Consider the following 16,480-nt stretch of genomic DNA (forward strand, 5'->3'; position numbering starts at 1 on the left):
GCATCGGCAGGCGGACTCCCAACCGCTGCACCAGCAGGGAAGCCCCAAGACATTTATTTTTTATAAGACTCATTGGGGAAAGACTAGTATATCAGTATATGTTCATATGCTATGTGGGTGGAAGTGTAATTTGTATGCCTTTTCTAGATGTCAGTTTGTTCCTTTGTTTCTAGAGCGTTAAAATGTTCTTACAATCTGATCCAGTCAATTCACTTTTAGAAAACTGTCTAAAGAAAGTCCTATATGTGCATAACATTTTACATATAAGGATTTTCACTGCAGTATTATTCATACATGCACTTATTGCATATGCACACAAACACAATTTTTTTCTGAAGCTCTTGAAGGCAAGTTACATACATCATGGTTCTTTACTTCTGAATATTTCAGTGTGGATTTCCTAAGAACAGGAATATGATCAGGGTACAATTATGACATGAATGTGCTTCAATTCTTTATCTAATGTACCATATGTATTCTAATGTTCATTGATCAAATAATAACCTCGATGGATTTTCTTTTCCCTCCAGCATAGGCTCCTGCTTAACATTAAGGATTGCATTTCGTTGTCATGTCTTTTCACCTTTCACTGTCTTTTTTGACTCTAATATTTTTGAAAAATACAGCCCCCCCCAACTGTTTAAAATACAATGCTTACATTGTGTTTTTCTCATGTTTCCTCATGATTCGATTGTAGTTATGCACTCTTGGCCAGCAAATTACGTAAATTATGGTGTGTGCTGGTCAGCGTTGCCTGATTTCCCCAATATGTAATTACTGGGTTTTTTCCTCCCTTGCAACTAACAAGCAGTCTGTAAGCAGACAGTTTAAGGCGATGAATAAAGGCTTATACGTAAGCATACATATATGCTGTTCTTCATCAAAATTTTCCCAAGAGGTGGCATCCACTCATGGTTCTTGCCTGATCTGGTCTTTACCATGATGATTTCAGAGTGTTGATCTCCCAACTCCAGCAGTAAGAAGAGCCCTCCCTTCTCCCAACCTGTCTGTCTGTCTGTCATTGGTATGGATTCCTGTTTTTTCAATGACTTGTAATTTTGTTATTATACTTAATTATTTTAGTGCTCAAATTGTTCCAGATTTGGCCAGTGGGGGCATCTTCAGGCTGGTTTCTATTTCTTTCTGATATGCCCCTATCATTTTTTTTTTTGAGCATTCCCTTAATTTCTGAAATAGCAAGATGTTCTAGATTCACCTTCTACCTACCCTCTGCCCCAACCCTAAAATCAGCCATTTCTTTAAGAAGCCTGGGTTCTTTTTACTGGGAAATGGTATTAGAGACCAATTGGATTGCTAGGGGTGTTCAGTGCTATTTTGGTGTCTTTGCTTCCTGGACCTTTCAACAAACAAAGTTATATGCATACACATAGCTACAAATATAGATGCATCTATACATATATATGAACATAAACAAATATGTACACCCATAAACATATTTTAGAAATTACTAATTCCCACTGATACCTTCAAATTTCAGTCCAGCTCCAAGGAGTTCTTATTTGTCTCTCCCGTTGTATATTTCTGTATCCCTTTTTTCACAGCAAGAACCCTGGGTCCAAACCACATCTATGCATTTACTCTATTTGCTGAATCTTGAATTAATGTAAAATAACTTCAGAATTGCTTTACCCATGCTACACCAAGAAATAAAATTGCTTTAGAAGTTCAAGATTTGTTTGCACTTCTTCCCCAGTCCTACATTATCACATCCTAGACTGAGATTACAGAGTCCAAACTGTGTCATAATTTACTTAGATTAGTTCCTCTTTCCTTTTTTTCCCCACTTAGTATGTTTATTGTATTCATTCAAGCAAGCAAGACTTATTTGGTTTCAAGTATTTTTTATTTAAAAAATTGAATTTTTTGAATATGTAAAATACTAACATGTTTTCAGAAGTCAAACTATACAAAAAATTATATTCAGAGAACTGTGACTCCTTTGTATATCCCTTTCCCCCACCCCATCCCTTGTAGAAAACAACTTCATTGTTTTTCGGTTTACTCTTCCTGTTTATCTTCTTTTAACGATAAGCAGATATGTGCGTGTTTTCTTATTTTCCCTTCTTTCTTACAAAAAAGTGACATACCGTATGTGCTCCTTTGCTGTTTTCATTTAATATCTCCTGGAAATGACTCCACATCGGTTAATAGAGATTTCCTTATTCATTTGTATAGCTGCACTGAGCCCCGTTGCGTGTATACACGCCATCGTATGTTAACCAATCTCCTATAGTTGTACGTTTAGATAGTTTCCAAATTTTGTAATTACAGGTAATCCTGTAATGAATAACCTTGTCACATATATTTTCAGATTGTTGGAGGTCTATATTCTGGACAAATTCATATAAGTGTGATTGCTGTGTTAAAGGGTAAATGCATCTGCTAAACCCCTGCTCCGTAAGCTTTGGGCCATTTTGCATTCAGACCCCAACTCCGCCCACCACCTAGGCCAACGACGTGTATCGTCCTCTGCATCTTTGTCAATGGGATGGGTGAGAAATATTATCACAGTGTAGTTTTAAGTTGCATTTGTCTTATGAGTAAAGTTGAACATCTTTTAAATTATTCAGGGGCCATTTTTATATCTCTTTTCGTAATTGCCTGTTGGGATCTTTTGTTCATTTTTCTGTAGGATTTTTGGTCCTTTATTTCCTCGATTTTTAAAAGCTCTTTATAAGTTTGGTATATTAGCTCTTCAACTGTGATGTATGTTGTGGATATTTTCTCCCTGTTTGTCATTTTCTTTTATGGCCATGCAAAAGTGTTGTTTTACTAGCATGTAGTCAAATGTATTGATCTTTTCTTTTATTGCCTCTGGATGTTCTAGGCGTAGCTTAAAAAAAACCCCTCCAACTATCTGCCAAGCAATTTAGTTGTCATCATAAGCTTGCACCCCGACTTCCCAGCACAAAAGCCCTGCTCAGCTCGATGCAGACCGCCTCATTTCTCAAACACCCACTTGGAGGTCCGGCTCATTCTGTAATATTGGACATCTTTGTTCTGGTCATTCATAAAAAGACCAGATCTTGTAGGGAGGAAGGGCTACGCAGTGTCTAGGGGAATGGGAGCAATCTTCTGAATGAGGGGATACATCACTTAGGTCTTATTTAGAGAGCACGTGATCCCAGGGAACGAGCATGGAATCAGCCTTCCGGCATGAGATCTGTTCCTGCCGCGGTCCCTTCCACCCCCCGGCACGTCCTGCACAAGGCAACGTGTGAGGCAGAGGCTGTGCCCCTCCCGTGCCTCCTCACACTGGCAGCTCCTCCTCTCCGAATCCCCCCGGCTGGGCTGGATGCAGAGTCTTGGCGGGGACTGGGCTGGGGCCACATTCGCCCTTGTCCCTGCAGAAGCAGAATCCTGCCTCGGTTACAACGTGTCAGGGAATGGAAGGGTGCCGAGCCAGATCAAGCAAGCTCTTCTTACTCCACCCCAGGGGTCTGAGCAAGGCACAGATGGAGAAGGCACCTGGGCTGGCCTGCGTGTCTTTACCAGTTTGCCAGAGATCATGAACTCTCCTCCCCCAGAGGTGTTGGGACCTCCCAGTTCCTCAGCCACTTGATTCTGACCTCCACCCTTCTTTGCTCTGCTTGCTGTCAGGTCACCTGGAGCTCAGGGGGGCCGACTTGGACCCAGGGGCGGGGGTGGGGACAGGGGGTGAGGACAGTCAAAGAATGGGGCAGCTGGAGAGGGGTGGGTGTGGCCCCCCAGCCTGGGTCTGACAGCTCTGGCTCCATCACAGTGAGGTCGGCCGCTGGCGACGGAGATGCGCTGTGTGTTACAGAAGAGGAGCTGGCAGCTGATGACGACGAGGACATGCCGTCCTTCCCGTGCACACAGGAGGGTAAGGGCTCCGGGCTGATCCCAGGCTGGGGAGAGACTTGTCTGTCCGCATGGCTTCAAAGTCCTGGCTTTTTCCTTCCCCGCTGCTCCCTGGAAGCATTGCACGGGCCTGGGTTATGCGGTACAGATGAAGTCAAAGTTTGACACACGTGACATCTGTCTCCAGGGCTCCTCCTCAGACCTGTCCGGGACCATCTCCCCCAGGGCCTCTCTTCCAGCTGGCCCAGAACTGTCCCCTTCGTTGTATCCTATGCCCATCGAGTGGCCCGTCCTTCTCAGGCCCACAGGACCAGCTTGGCATGTGGCTGATCTGAGAAACCAACGCCCTCTGAACTGTTACTTGCAGTAGGGCCTCTTGGTGGGTTTCAGTATAGGTTAGAGCAGCTGTTCTCTATCTTGGCTGTGCTTGTAACCACCCAGGGACGCCTTGAGACCGACCCTTAGAAATTCTGATCTCTTTCGGTCCGGAGCGTGGACGGGCATCAGGGTATTTAAACATTCCTGGTACTCATAACGTGCAGCTGAAGTTGCATCCATCTTAGAAATTTCACAGCTGGGAGCATCACAGCTTTCCCGCTGGCCAATGGCCGCCTCCCAGAGCTGCCAGGAACACCTCTTCCAACCTCCCTCTATAACAAGGACCAGCGGATACACTGGAATCATCCGTCTGGCTTCCAGGAGAACTTCTGGTTACCTGCAAAGTTTGGGGACTGGCGACCAACCTTCTGGCCGGCCTGGGACTGAGGGGTTTCCCAGGATGCGTGACTTGCAGCTTTAAAAGTGAGACGGTCTTGGCAAAGCATCCTGGTTTGCCCAATACCAAGGAGTTCCCAGAACAGAAGACTCTCACTGCTAAAGTCCAGGAAAGTCCTAGGCAAACTGGGAGGAGTTGGTCACCCGATGGTGAGACAAGGCTGGCTGCCCTGTGAGTGGGCCGCTGTTTTGGCAAAGAGGTGTTTTCCTGCACCACGGGCTGAATGGCGATGCCATGGAGACAGAAAGATGGTGTTCCTGACTGTGGTCTTGCCTATTCGTAAAAGCTCTAGGACCTCCAGAAAAGGCAGTGAAGTGGGTAGAGGTGAGGATCCAGGACAGCTCCCTTTCTGAGGCTGGTTCAAAACGGGACGAGACAGGCCAGAGCAGGAGAACTGACCCTTTAGCCGCGGCCTCTGCCACCAGCCTCTTTTTGTCGCCCCTCTCCACAGGCCGGCCCGGGCCCCGCTGCAGCCGCTGCCAGAAGAACCTGTCTTTGCACACGTCGGTGCGGATCCTTTACCTCTTCCTGGCCCTCCTCCTGGTGGCTGTGGCCGTGCTGGCCTCTCTGGGTGAGTGCAGGCTGCCAGCAGCACCCCGCTAGTCCGGGGCTCTCCACCCTGGGGCTGCGGGGGAGTTTCTCATCGGGGGTCCTTTCAGTGCCAAAACTCCCCACAGAGACAAACACAGATCTCTGTGGCTCACGGACCAGAACCAGCATCTTCCTGACTAGGGGCTCTTAGTGCCTGGTTCAAACTGCAAAGACTAGATCGTAACTTCTGGTCAATAATTAGCTGTGTGGCCTTGAGCAAGGCACTTCCCCTCTCAGGACCTCTGTTTTCCTACTGGTAAATGAGAGGCTAGGACTAGATAGTAGTTCTCAGTTTCAGCCCCATGTTAGAATCATCTGGGAGCTGTAAAACAATATGGATGCCTGGGCCCCCCCCCCTCGGATAATGGAATTAATTCAGTAGTTAAGCTCTTCAGATGATTCTGGTGTACATCCAGGGTTGAAATCACCAGATCAGACAATGTCTAAGCCCTTTCCATCGCCTTTGTGTTTCTCAAAGTGAGGTTGGATGTGTACCTGCGTCAGGGCTGCCCCCAGGATTTGTTAAAATGCAAACTCCTGGGTCTCCCTCAGACCTACTAAGTCAGAGCCCTGCCAGCGAGGCCCAGGGATCTGAAGTCTGGTGGTTCTCATACACTCAGCAGTTTGTATGGCTGGTGGCTGACCCAGGTGACGGCGTGCTGCCAGTTTCAGGTAACTTCTGCCTTCCGGATACTAACACAATTTATGTTTAAAAAGTGAAAACAAAATTGAAAGTTTCTTACTGCAATCTCATTCCATTCTTAGCTTCAGATTTTAAAAAAAGCTTTTTTACTAAGGGAAGCCTGTAGGTTTGTTTGCTCCAATGTACTAGATATTAGAGACAAAGCTGGGACTCAGGTGAGGCAAAGGAGGCACGGAGATGGATAGGATTAAGGATAATTTTAATTTTTATATTCCTTTCTTATCTGTCCCCATTCTACCCTGTGGTCAGATCCTAGTTCTAAAATCTGAGGGGGGTGGAAATTAGATATGTATATGTATAATTTATGTACTATTACATATTCTAATATATACATATATACCCATATATGTATAAACACATATATACACTTAAGGGAGATATATAAAAAGATTATATCTATCTATGTCTATAGATACATAGATACACAGATATATATTTTTAAGAGATGTGTGACCGACTCGGGCCATTGGGAAGCCCCACAGAAGAGTGAATGGTTTGGGCCGCAGAGGGGCTGATAAATGGTTTGCCTTCTCAACAAACGACTGCTGTTTCTCTGAGCTAAGACCCTTTTCTCATCTCTGTTTCCCCTGCAGTTTTCAGGAAAGTGGACTCTCTCTCAGAAGACATCTCCCTGGCCCAGGCCCTTTATGACAAGAAGCTTGTGTCTATGCAGGAAAATCTCCAAGGGCTGGGTGAGTGTCCAGCGTCCAGATGTGCTGATGGCCGTGACAGAAGGCCGATATTACTTAACGGGGGGGGTGGGGGGGCGGGGTTCCTCCCATGCCATGGTGCCCTGGAGCAGGGCAGCCTTCACCAAGCTTCAAGGCACGAGGGAAAGACAAGCCATGGCTCCCGGCCTCCCTGTCCAGCTGGAGAACATCCAGCCAACGAGGGCTGCTACCCTGGGATGCACCCAGGCATGGGGCTTGGGGTTCTGTGAGTGGCATGGATCTAGCCAGAGCCTCCAGGTAGAGAAGCAAGCCGAGGACAGTCCACTCGCCAAATATCTTCACATATCTGAAATTATTTTTTAAGATCTTCCCTATGCTCTTGACAAGTCGGCCCTTTCCTCATCACTGCCTTAATGTTTGCACAATTTACTATCTCTTTATCTCTTGCTTTCACAAGGGACGTTCTCGTCCTGAGAATGAGACGGAAGGAGCCATAATAGAAGGGTTTAGAGGGGGTCTGCTTGGTGGGAAGAGAAAGTCCTATTCTGCCACTAATTAGCTGAGTGACATCTGGCAAGTCGCTTTTCTGAGCCTCATTTCTCATCACTCACAGGGGGTAAACCATCCCTGTACCCTCTCCTCCACGAGCTTGTGACAGGCTCAAATAAGCACAAATATTAAAATGTGGGGAGAAATTTTTAAAAGAAAATGTAAATGGGAGGCTCTTGGCAACCTCGGGAAAGTTAGGAAGATACATACTCTCAAGAATTTGGTGGTGAGATGGAGAAAATATCCTAAAGCCTACGTTTCAGGTCAGAGTAAATACATTTGGTAGAAATAAGATTGCATAGAGGTGGCAAGACTTTTCCAAAAAGGATTTCATAGCAGGTCTTAGGAAAGCAAGAGGGATAGGAAAGCCACTTGCCAATTCATTATGCTCTGAAATGTTAAAGAAGCAACCTTTGTCCCGTGATCCTTCAGCAACTCAAAATGTTGTCCCTTCCTCCTGAAGAGCTGAAAGCCCCGAACAACTGCTCTTTCTGCCATGAGGCTGGGCAGCTGGGGCAAGAGATCAGAAAGCTGCAGGCGGAGCTGGAGGGAATTCAGAAGATGCTTCTGGCTCAGGAGGTCCAGCTGGACCAGACCTCCCAGACCCACGAACTGCTCTCCACCACCAGCGGTCAGATCTCCCAGGAGATGGGCAATTGCTCCTTCTCCATCCACCAGATCAACCAGTCTCTGGGGCTCTTCCTGGCCCAGGTGAGAGGCTGGCAGGCCACCACAGCCGGCCTGGACCTCTCTCTGAAGGACCTCACCCAGGAGTGCTACAACGTCAAGGCTGCGATGCACCAGATCAACTTCACCGTGGGGCAGACTTCTGAGTGGATCCACGGCATCCAGCGGAAGACAGACGAGGAGACCCTCACCCTCCAGAAGATGATCACCGACTGGCAAAACTACACGCGGCTCTTCAGCAGCCTGCGCGCCACCTCGGCCAAGACGGGAGAAGCGGTCAGGAGCCTCCAGGCCACCCTGGGAGCCTCCTCCCAGCGCATCAGCCAGAACTCTGAGAGTATGCACGACCTGGTGCTGCAGGTCATGGGCTTGCAGCTGCAGCTGGATAACATCTCATCCTTCCTGGATGACCATGAGGAGAACATGCACGACCTGCAGTACCACACCCACTACGCCCAGAACCGCACGGTGGAGAGGTTCGAGACGCTGGAAGGACGCATGGCTTCCCACGAGATCGAGATCGGCACCATCTTCACGAACATCAACTCCACCGACAGCCACGTGTACAGCATGCTCAAGTACCTGGATGACGTGCGGCTCTCCTGCACGCTGGGCTTTCACACCCAGGCCGAGGAGCTCTACTACCTGAACAAGACCGTCTCCCTGATGCTGGCCACCACCGACCTGCTCCGGGAGCGCTTCGGCCTGCTCAGCGCCCGCCTGGACTTCAACGTCCGTAACCTGTCCATGATCGTGGAGGAGATGAAGGCCGTGGACACGCAGCACGGGGAGATCCTGCGCAACGTCACCATCCTACGAGGTGAGAGCCAGATCTGGGCCGGGCTGCCGGGGGAGCTCCCACAGGGACTCGGTGACCTTGGGGAACACAGAAGGACCTGGTTTGGGGCAAAAATCTCAGTGGGCTGATACAATCCTGCAGCAAATTCCTGGGGGTGACTGGCAGCTTTTACGTCCTTGCCAACCTCTTTTGGAAAAGTGTATGGCTCCTCAATTTGGATTTTTATGGGTGGATCTGTTTAACTGGGCCCACAGGGCGATATAGGTAGAGCTCATCTTTCGGAAACTCTGTCTCCTTTTGTTTTCTCCCTTCCCACCCCCTTACTGGTGTTCTCAACCATCTGTCCTTCAGATGCCTGTCACTCTGGTGCCCTCTTCTCCTCCCATCTCACCCCTGTCTTAGGCAGAGCTCTTCAGAGATACAGGAGAGAGAGAGAGATTATAAGGAATTGGCTCATGTGATTTTGGAGGCTGGCAAATCCAAAATCTGCACAGCTGATGTCCTAGTTCAACTCAAAAGGCTGGAAGCTGCTGTAGAACCAGGAAGAGGCAGCGTGCCAGTTGAAGGCTGTCAGGCTGGAGGATGCTCTGTTACTCAGGGGAGGGTCAGCCTTTGGTTCTATTCAGCCTTCAACTGATTAAGTGAGGCCCACCCACGCTGAGGAGGGCAATCTGCTTTACTCACTACTGATTTTTTTTTTTAACTTTTTATTTTATATTGGCGTAGAGTTGATTAACAATTTTGTGTTAGCTTCAGGTGTACAGCAAAGTGATTCAGTTATACACATACATGTATCTGTTCTTTTTCAAATTCTTTCCCCATTTAGGTTGTTACATAATGTTGAGCAGAGTTCCTACTCAGTACTGATTTAAATGTTGATTTCATCCATAGACACAATGGAGACACACCCAGAATAATATTTGGCCAGATATCTGGGTACCCTGTGGCCCAGTCAAGTTGACACAAAAATGAACTGTCACAAGTGCATCCCTCATCAACCTGACACCCATGCACACCTCCTTAAATCATACTTAATCTCCAAATGAAGAAGGTAACAAGGTCATAATTCTGCCTAATATACATGATATAACTATCCTGAGTATAACCCCAAATGCACTAACCCCTTCCCCAGAAGAGGAGGTAAAGTCCTTGAGTGATGTTTACTCTTCTTAATATCCCATAACTTAAATATTATGATATAAAGTTAACAATATTTAAATACTGTGATATAACGTCAATACATTTTGTAGTTTTTGTTACACGGTAAGGGGATAAGAGAGGGAATAAAACAAAGATATATATATACATATATGTCAACATATAATCGTAACACAATGAGGAAATACGCTTGACAATTACAGTCCTCGCGCATGAAATTGGTCAGACAGTCACAGCTAGTGTTTATAACTACCTTCTTCCACTACCCATTCCGTATTCCCTTTGCCTTCAGCAAGCACCTCAGCTGGTTGTGCTTCTTTACCTGGTAGGGTGACCCAAACCTTCATTCCTGAAGGGCCATTAGTAGTCCTGCCTGGATTGGGTTGTTGTAATTCTCCATTGACCTTAATCCCAGGACATGGAAATACTGAGAGACGCCCTAAGTGATATCCTAGATTCAGACATGCTCTTTCTTACCTTCATTGTGGAGAAGTAGTCTGATTTCTCCGTGGCAGTCAGGGTCAACCATTGCAGTCAGCACAGTAACTTCTTTGCCTGTTCTTTCAGAGGCATGAGGAGCCCAAAGTGAGCAGGCAACAGTCTTAACTTCCAGTTCAATGGAATCGTATCTCCTGGCAGAAGTATTTCCCTTTGCAACTAAGAGCACTAAGCCAGCAGAGCATAAGTTTCTGGGAACAAGAAGCAAAAAATTTGCCAGTGGGGCACTGGGGTTAATAGTGAGTGGTGGCTTCCCATTTCCCCTTCTTTTTTTTTTTTTTTTTTTTTTTTTCTTTGCGGTATGCGGGCCTCTCACTGTTGTGGCCTCTCCCGTTGCAGAGCACAGGCTCTGGACGCACAGGCCTAGCGGCCATGGCTCACAGGCTTAGTTGCTCCGCGGCATGTGGGATCTTCCCGGACCAGGGCACGAACCCGTGTCTCCTGCATTGGCAGGCGGATTCTCAACCACTGCGCCACCAGGGAAGCCCCCATTTCCCCTTCTTGATCCTTGGACCCATGAGTCCTGGCTGTAAGAGAAACAGCACCATGTTTTTGTTGCTGATTCAGAGCATATAAAGCCCTGCAAGGTATCACCACAGAACTGGCACCGTAACTGAGTCTTCAAAAAGCCATTTCACCCTTCCATTCAGCCAGCTGCTTCAAGACGGTGGGGGACATGGTAACGCCAGTGAATCTTACGATCATGGGCCCAGTGCTGCGCTTCATTTGCTGTGAAATGAGTTCCTTGATCAGAAGCAATGCTGCGTGGAATACCATATATAATGCATTCTGCGAGTACATGGCTGGTATTTTTGGTGAAGCATTGCATGCAGGGAAGGCACTTCTATATCCAGAATAAGTGTCTAAACCAGTAAGAACAAGACACTGCATGATGGAAGTGGTCCAATGTAATCAACCTGCCACCAGGTAACTGTCTGATCACCCCGGGGAATGGTGCCATTTTGGGGATTCATTGCTGGTCCCTGCTGTTGGCAGATTGGGCGCTCAGCAGTGGCTGTAGCCAGGTCAGCCTTGGTGACTGAAGTCCATCCGTGTTGCTGAACCCATGCATAAGCTCCATCCTTGCTACCATGGCCATTTTGTTCATGAGCCCGTTGGCTGATGACAGGGGTGGCTGAAGAAGAAGCCTGGGGCTTCCCTGGTGGCGCAGTGGTTGAGAGTCCGCCTGCCGATGCGGGGGACGCGGGTTCGTGCCCCGGTCCGGGAGGATCCCACGTGCCGCGGAGCGGCTGGGCCCGTGAGCCATGGCCGCTGAGCCTGCGCGTCCGGAGCCTGTGCTCCACAACGGGAGAGGCCGCGACAGTGAGAGGCCCGCGTACCGCTAAAGAAAAAAAAAACAAAAAAAAGAAGAAAGAAATGAGGCCTGAGAACAGGGGAGAAAGTCAGGTAGAGCAGGATTGGCAAGGATGAGCAGAGGCGCTCCCGGTGGAGGAGCAAACATGCAAAGACCCTGAACACATGCGTTATGGCCTTTAATTCCCATGGTCCCTGAAACTGAAGAACCGGCTGCCAGATGAGGTCTAGTCAAGCTCACGCAGCTGGCAAGGAGAGGAGACGGGATTCACAGGCAAGGTGGTTCAGATCCCATGTTGTGCGAGCTGCCTTGAGTGGCTTCCTCCTCCAAAGTCACCTGAGACCCGCATTCCCCTAAAAGCACCTGAGCAAACGAGAGATGCTCCTTGCCGACAGCAAGGCTTCCTGGTGGAGCTTCTGTGCTCTGTTGCCGTCTACCGTCCATCCATTTCCCCAAAAGGGACTGACCTCCTGCTCCCCTTGGGACAGCTCTGCCCTCAGTTTCCCCTTTGATGCCACATCAAAGGTTGGTTACCTGGCCCACTCTTTTAATTGACTTGAAATTCTCTGTGGCTTCTGCTTGTGAGTACTTCATCCCGAAGGAAACCCTATATTAGTCCGCCCGGGCTGCCGTAACAAAGCACCGCAGACTGGGGATGCTTAGAACTGAAATCTCTTATCTCACAGCCCTGGAGGCTGGAAGTTTAAAGTCAAGGTGTTGGCAGTGTTGGTCCCTTCTGAGGGTTGTTATATGGGCAGCGTCTGTTCCAGGCTTTGGCTTGTAGACGGCCATCTTCTCCCTGTGTCTCCTTATAACATCTTCCCTGTGTGTGTGTGTCTCTGTGTCTCAGTCTCCTCTTTTTATAAGGACACCAGTCATATTGGATTAGGGGCCACCCTAATGACAACATTTCAACCCGCTTATCTCTGTCAAGGCCCTGTCTCCACGGGAGGTCATATTCAGAGCGGGTTAGGACTTCATCATGTGAATTTTGAGGGAACGCAATTCAGCCCATAACAAACACCGTGACCTTTCTGTTTTAGTCCTTCACAGCAGTATGTCCAATAGTTTTTCTCCTGGAAAATGGCCCAGAAGACTCCTAATTGGGATTCCATACGGGAGTTTGTATGGCTATACTCAATTTCCTGGACCCTTCCCCAGGAAGTGCGTGTCTTTGTGGGAAGTGTGTTCTACCTGAAAATGTAGCAGCTCTTGGCTCTAGAGAATAGAATAAGTAGCCACTGAGATCTGGAGGTTCTAGAATGTATAGTCACATTTTGGGGGGGGGGCGGGCAGAAGTCTGGGCCTGATCCTTCAAGGAGCTCCAGGAGACAGGAGGGAGGGCCCCATGATCCCAGACAGCACTGTTGGCAGAGCTCAGACTTGGAGCCAACCTCTCTGATTCTCTGGTTCTCTTTAACCATTTGGTTTCAAACCTGTGTTACCTTCATTTTATATCAGTGAGCATTTCTGCTAATATTTTCCTTACTCTAGATTGGCGGTGTTGCAGGGGATGGAGGTGAGGTAAGATCTTGTTTGCCTGTTGTCATATTCTGGCAACAAAGCCAGGTACTGAGTATTTCCTTAGTAACTGAAAGAGTCCCACAGCATTTCATCTAAAATACGTATCTGTGTGACTTCTAGGAGGCAATGTTCCAGAGACGGCATTAGCAGATAGTTCTCGTGGTTCATCCTCTGGTAATCTTGTTGTTCTTAGGTTGTGTTCAATCATGACGAAGCCCGTTCGTGCACCTTGTTTCATTTTAGCCTCACAATATATTTTTTAAATTTTTATTTTATATCGGAGTAGAGTTGATTAACAATGTTGTGTACGTTTCAGGTGTACAGCAAAGTGATTCAGTTATACATATACGTGTATCTATTCTTTTTCAAATTCTTTTCCCATTTAGGTTATTATAGAATGATGAGCAGAGGTCCCTGTACTATACAGTAGGTCCTTGTTGGTTATCTGTTTTAAATATAGCAGTGTGTACATGTCAATCCCAAACTCCCAGTCTGTCCCTCCCCTAGCCTGACAACCTTTGTGGACAAGACGTGTTGCAGGTGTTGGTGTCTTTACTTTACAGAAAGATGACCTGAGACTGGGAAAGGTTAAGGGATAGCTCAAGGTCACACTATGATTAAGATCCTGACCCCTTGCCATGGCTCTGAGACTCACACGTCTAGTGCCCAGCCAGAAGAGGAGACACTGAGAGTGCGAGCTTGCAGATACCAAAAAGGCCTTTCCACTCAGGTCCTGCTTAGGTGTCACGTGTGGGACAGACTAGAAAAGAAGGAAATGGTACCAAGAGTGTTAGTAAGGGAACAATTTGAGACCCTCACTCTAAGTATAACCCAACAATAATCATGGGACTTTATATTTGCTCCTGTCCTAACGATGGCAGAGCTCTCATCAAAGAACCTCATCCGAACTGGAGAGCAAGGTGGGACATCCCTTTGAGCTACGTTTGACTCTCAGTTCAACCTCTGCATATTTGTTTACATTGTGTCTTTGGGCAACATTTCTCTTGGTTGTTAAATCACCACATATAAAGTCTCTCACATCTGAAAGAAAATTTCAGGGACAAAACGAACATCCCTTCCTACAGGAACATGTCATTCATTCATTCATAGACAGGTGCTGATAGGCTTTCACGCTGGGGCTGGCAATGAGGTCTCCCTCTGGCTGAAGCCGAGCTGCTCTCCAGAATAAAGGAAGAGGGACAGCAATGGCCACAGCCACTGTGGAAGGTGCCAAGTGCTGACTGAAGTTCTGGGGCTCTTAAACTGTCCGGGGAGGGAGCCTGGATTCTAATTTGCTGTGGGTCTTTAGGCAGAATCACTTAATCTTTCAGGGCCTCTGGTTTTTTTGGGGGGTTTTTTGTTTTGTTTTGTTTCGTTTCATATGTAAGTCAATGGATAAGACCAGCTGTTCTCGGAGACTTCTTCCAGCTCTGTGATTAATTCTGAGTCTCCATTTGCCAAACAGAAAGCCTGTGGTACTTCTATAGTGTTTGTGCCTCTCATAGAATGTTTCTTCCTATTCTATAGGAGGATTTCTGTGTGTGTGCTAGACAGTGCATACCCTAAGACTATCGCTTGGGAATTGGAGCCAAGAAAGCATCATTGCTTATTTGCTGAGTGGCCTTGGGCTCTTGGCTACTTTCTTTTTTTAAAATAAATTTATTTATTTTATTTATTTATTTTTGGCTGCTTTGGGTCTTCGTTGCCGTGCGCGGGCTTTCTCTAGTTGCGGCGAGCGGGGGCTGCTCTTCGTTGTGGTGCGCTGGCTTCCCATTGCGGCGGCTTCTCTTGTTTTGGAGCACGGGCTGTAAGTGCGTGGGCTTCAGTAGTTGTGGCGCGCGGGCTCTAGAGCGCAGGCTCAGTAGTCGTGGCGCACGGGCTTAGTTGCTCCGCGGCATGTGGGAATCTTCCTGGACCAGGGCTCAAACCCGTGTCCCCTGCATTGGCAGGTGGATTCTTAACCACTGTGCCACCAGAGAGGCCCTCTTGGCTACTTTCAATTCAGCTTCTTCACCTGTAAGTAGGAATATAATATCTGCCCTGCCTATATCCCATGGGTAGTTGTGAGTAACAATGTTAATGATGGGTGTGAACAGTGTTTGGTAAAATATAAAAGGGTGTCCTAATGAAGGGATGATTCTGAATCTAATTCACTTGATGGTGGGCTCTTTGTCTTGCTCATCAGTGCCCAGTACAGTGCCTGACCTTTGGAAAGTTCTCAGGAAACATTTGCTCGTTGAGTGCCTCAATGAAAGCATGACCACAGGCCGGAAGCTGAGGAGGAGGGATTACACTTACCAATTCGTTCCCTAAGCACTAACCTCCTTCCTCCTCCCACAGACAGTGTCCAGGAGTTTACATGTTGTCAAGAGAACTTTGAATTATTCTGTGGTTTAGGGCAGAGGAGCTACCTGGAGGGGAGGCGGGGAGGGACATGCCCGCTTGGAGGATTAATAGGTTCGCTGGCTATTGAGAAGCAAAGGGGATTCATGAAAAGGAGAATCACACCAGCTTCTGCTGGTGTCTGCGAGAGAGCTTTCCATGACACCTGGCCTATTTCTGAGACATTCTTACTTCCAGGGCATAGTCCAGTCCTTGCGGAGTGTTTATAGGGCACTACTACCTATCGGCCTTGAACTCCGGTTATTGTTTCCCCAGCCCCACAGGACTGAAGGAATGAAGCCTAATTCTCTGCTCAGCTTCTCCACCCCCTGGTCCTTACCCCAAGTGCCCACACAGTTTCCTTTCCTCCTTTTCTCCTGAATCTCGGCCCTGGGCCTTGGCAGCCCTAAGCCCCAGCCCCAGTGAAGCTGCTGAAAACCGTGCTCAGCTTCTCAGCCTCTCTGCCCAAACCGATTGCTGGTCAACGAATGCCTCGAGAGGACAAAGAGGCAAAGAAGGTCTGGCTTTCCTCAATGAGTCTCCCTTCTCCCTGGGATTCTGGCCCTTGATCGCTCTCCAAAGCTTTCAGAAGGGTGTCTTGGCATTCTGTCTAATGATTCTGATTTTTCTCAGTGGGAGGCTGAGTCTGTACAAATTAATCCATCATAGGCAGACATGGAAATCTACTGGCATTTTTTCAGTGCTCCTCAGGTGACAGCAGCCAGGATTGAGAGTCCCTGACCCAGGCTGATATTCTCATCGAACAAAGAGGAGCCTGCAGTCCAAAGAGGGCCACATGACTCACCCAGCCACCCAATTGGTTAACACGGGAGCTGGGACTCAAACTCAGGTCCTCTGAAGCGCAGGCTAGTGTGTGCCTTCCATGGCACCAGGCCGGTCCGCCGAGAGCCTCCCCTTCTCTTTCTGTCTCCTCCTCCCTTTGTAAGCTGGCACGTTGCTTTGGATCATGAGATGGACCGCAGCC

General features: G+C 47.8%; 1 protein-coding gene across 7 annotated transcripts in view; it reads left to right on the forward strand.

The window, feature by feature from the left end:
- Positions 1-16,480, forward strand: part of SCARA3 (scavenger receptor class A member 3) — a 38,693-nt gene that overhangs the window by 16,538 nt on the left and 5,675 nt on the right. For all 7 annotated transcript variants that reach the window (XM_059071342.2, XM_067039965.1, XM_059071341.2 and 4 more), the window contains 4 exons: positions 3,764-3,865; positions 5,070-5,189; positions 6,506-6,604; positions 7,596-8,639. In XM_059071342.2, the coding sequence (XP_058927325.1) occupies positions 3,764-3,865; positions 5,070-5,189; positions 6,506-6,604; positions 7,596-8,639 (1,365 nt within the window). The remainder of the gene's footprint in view (positions 1-3,763; positions 3,866-5,069; positions 5,190-6,505; positions 6,605-7,595; positions 8,640-16,480) is intronic.

Source organism: Kogia breviceps, chromosome 8 (genome assembly GCF_026419965.1).
Source record: "Kogia breviceps isolate mKogBre1 chromosome 8, mKogBre1 haplotype 1, whole genome shotgun sequence".
NCBI lineage: Eukaryota > Metazoa > Chordata > Mammalia > Artiodactyla > Physeteridae > Kogia > Kogia breviceps.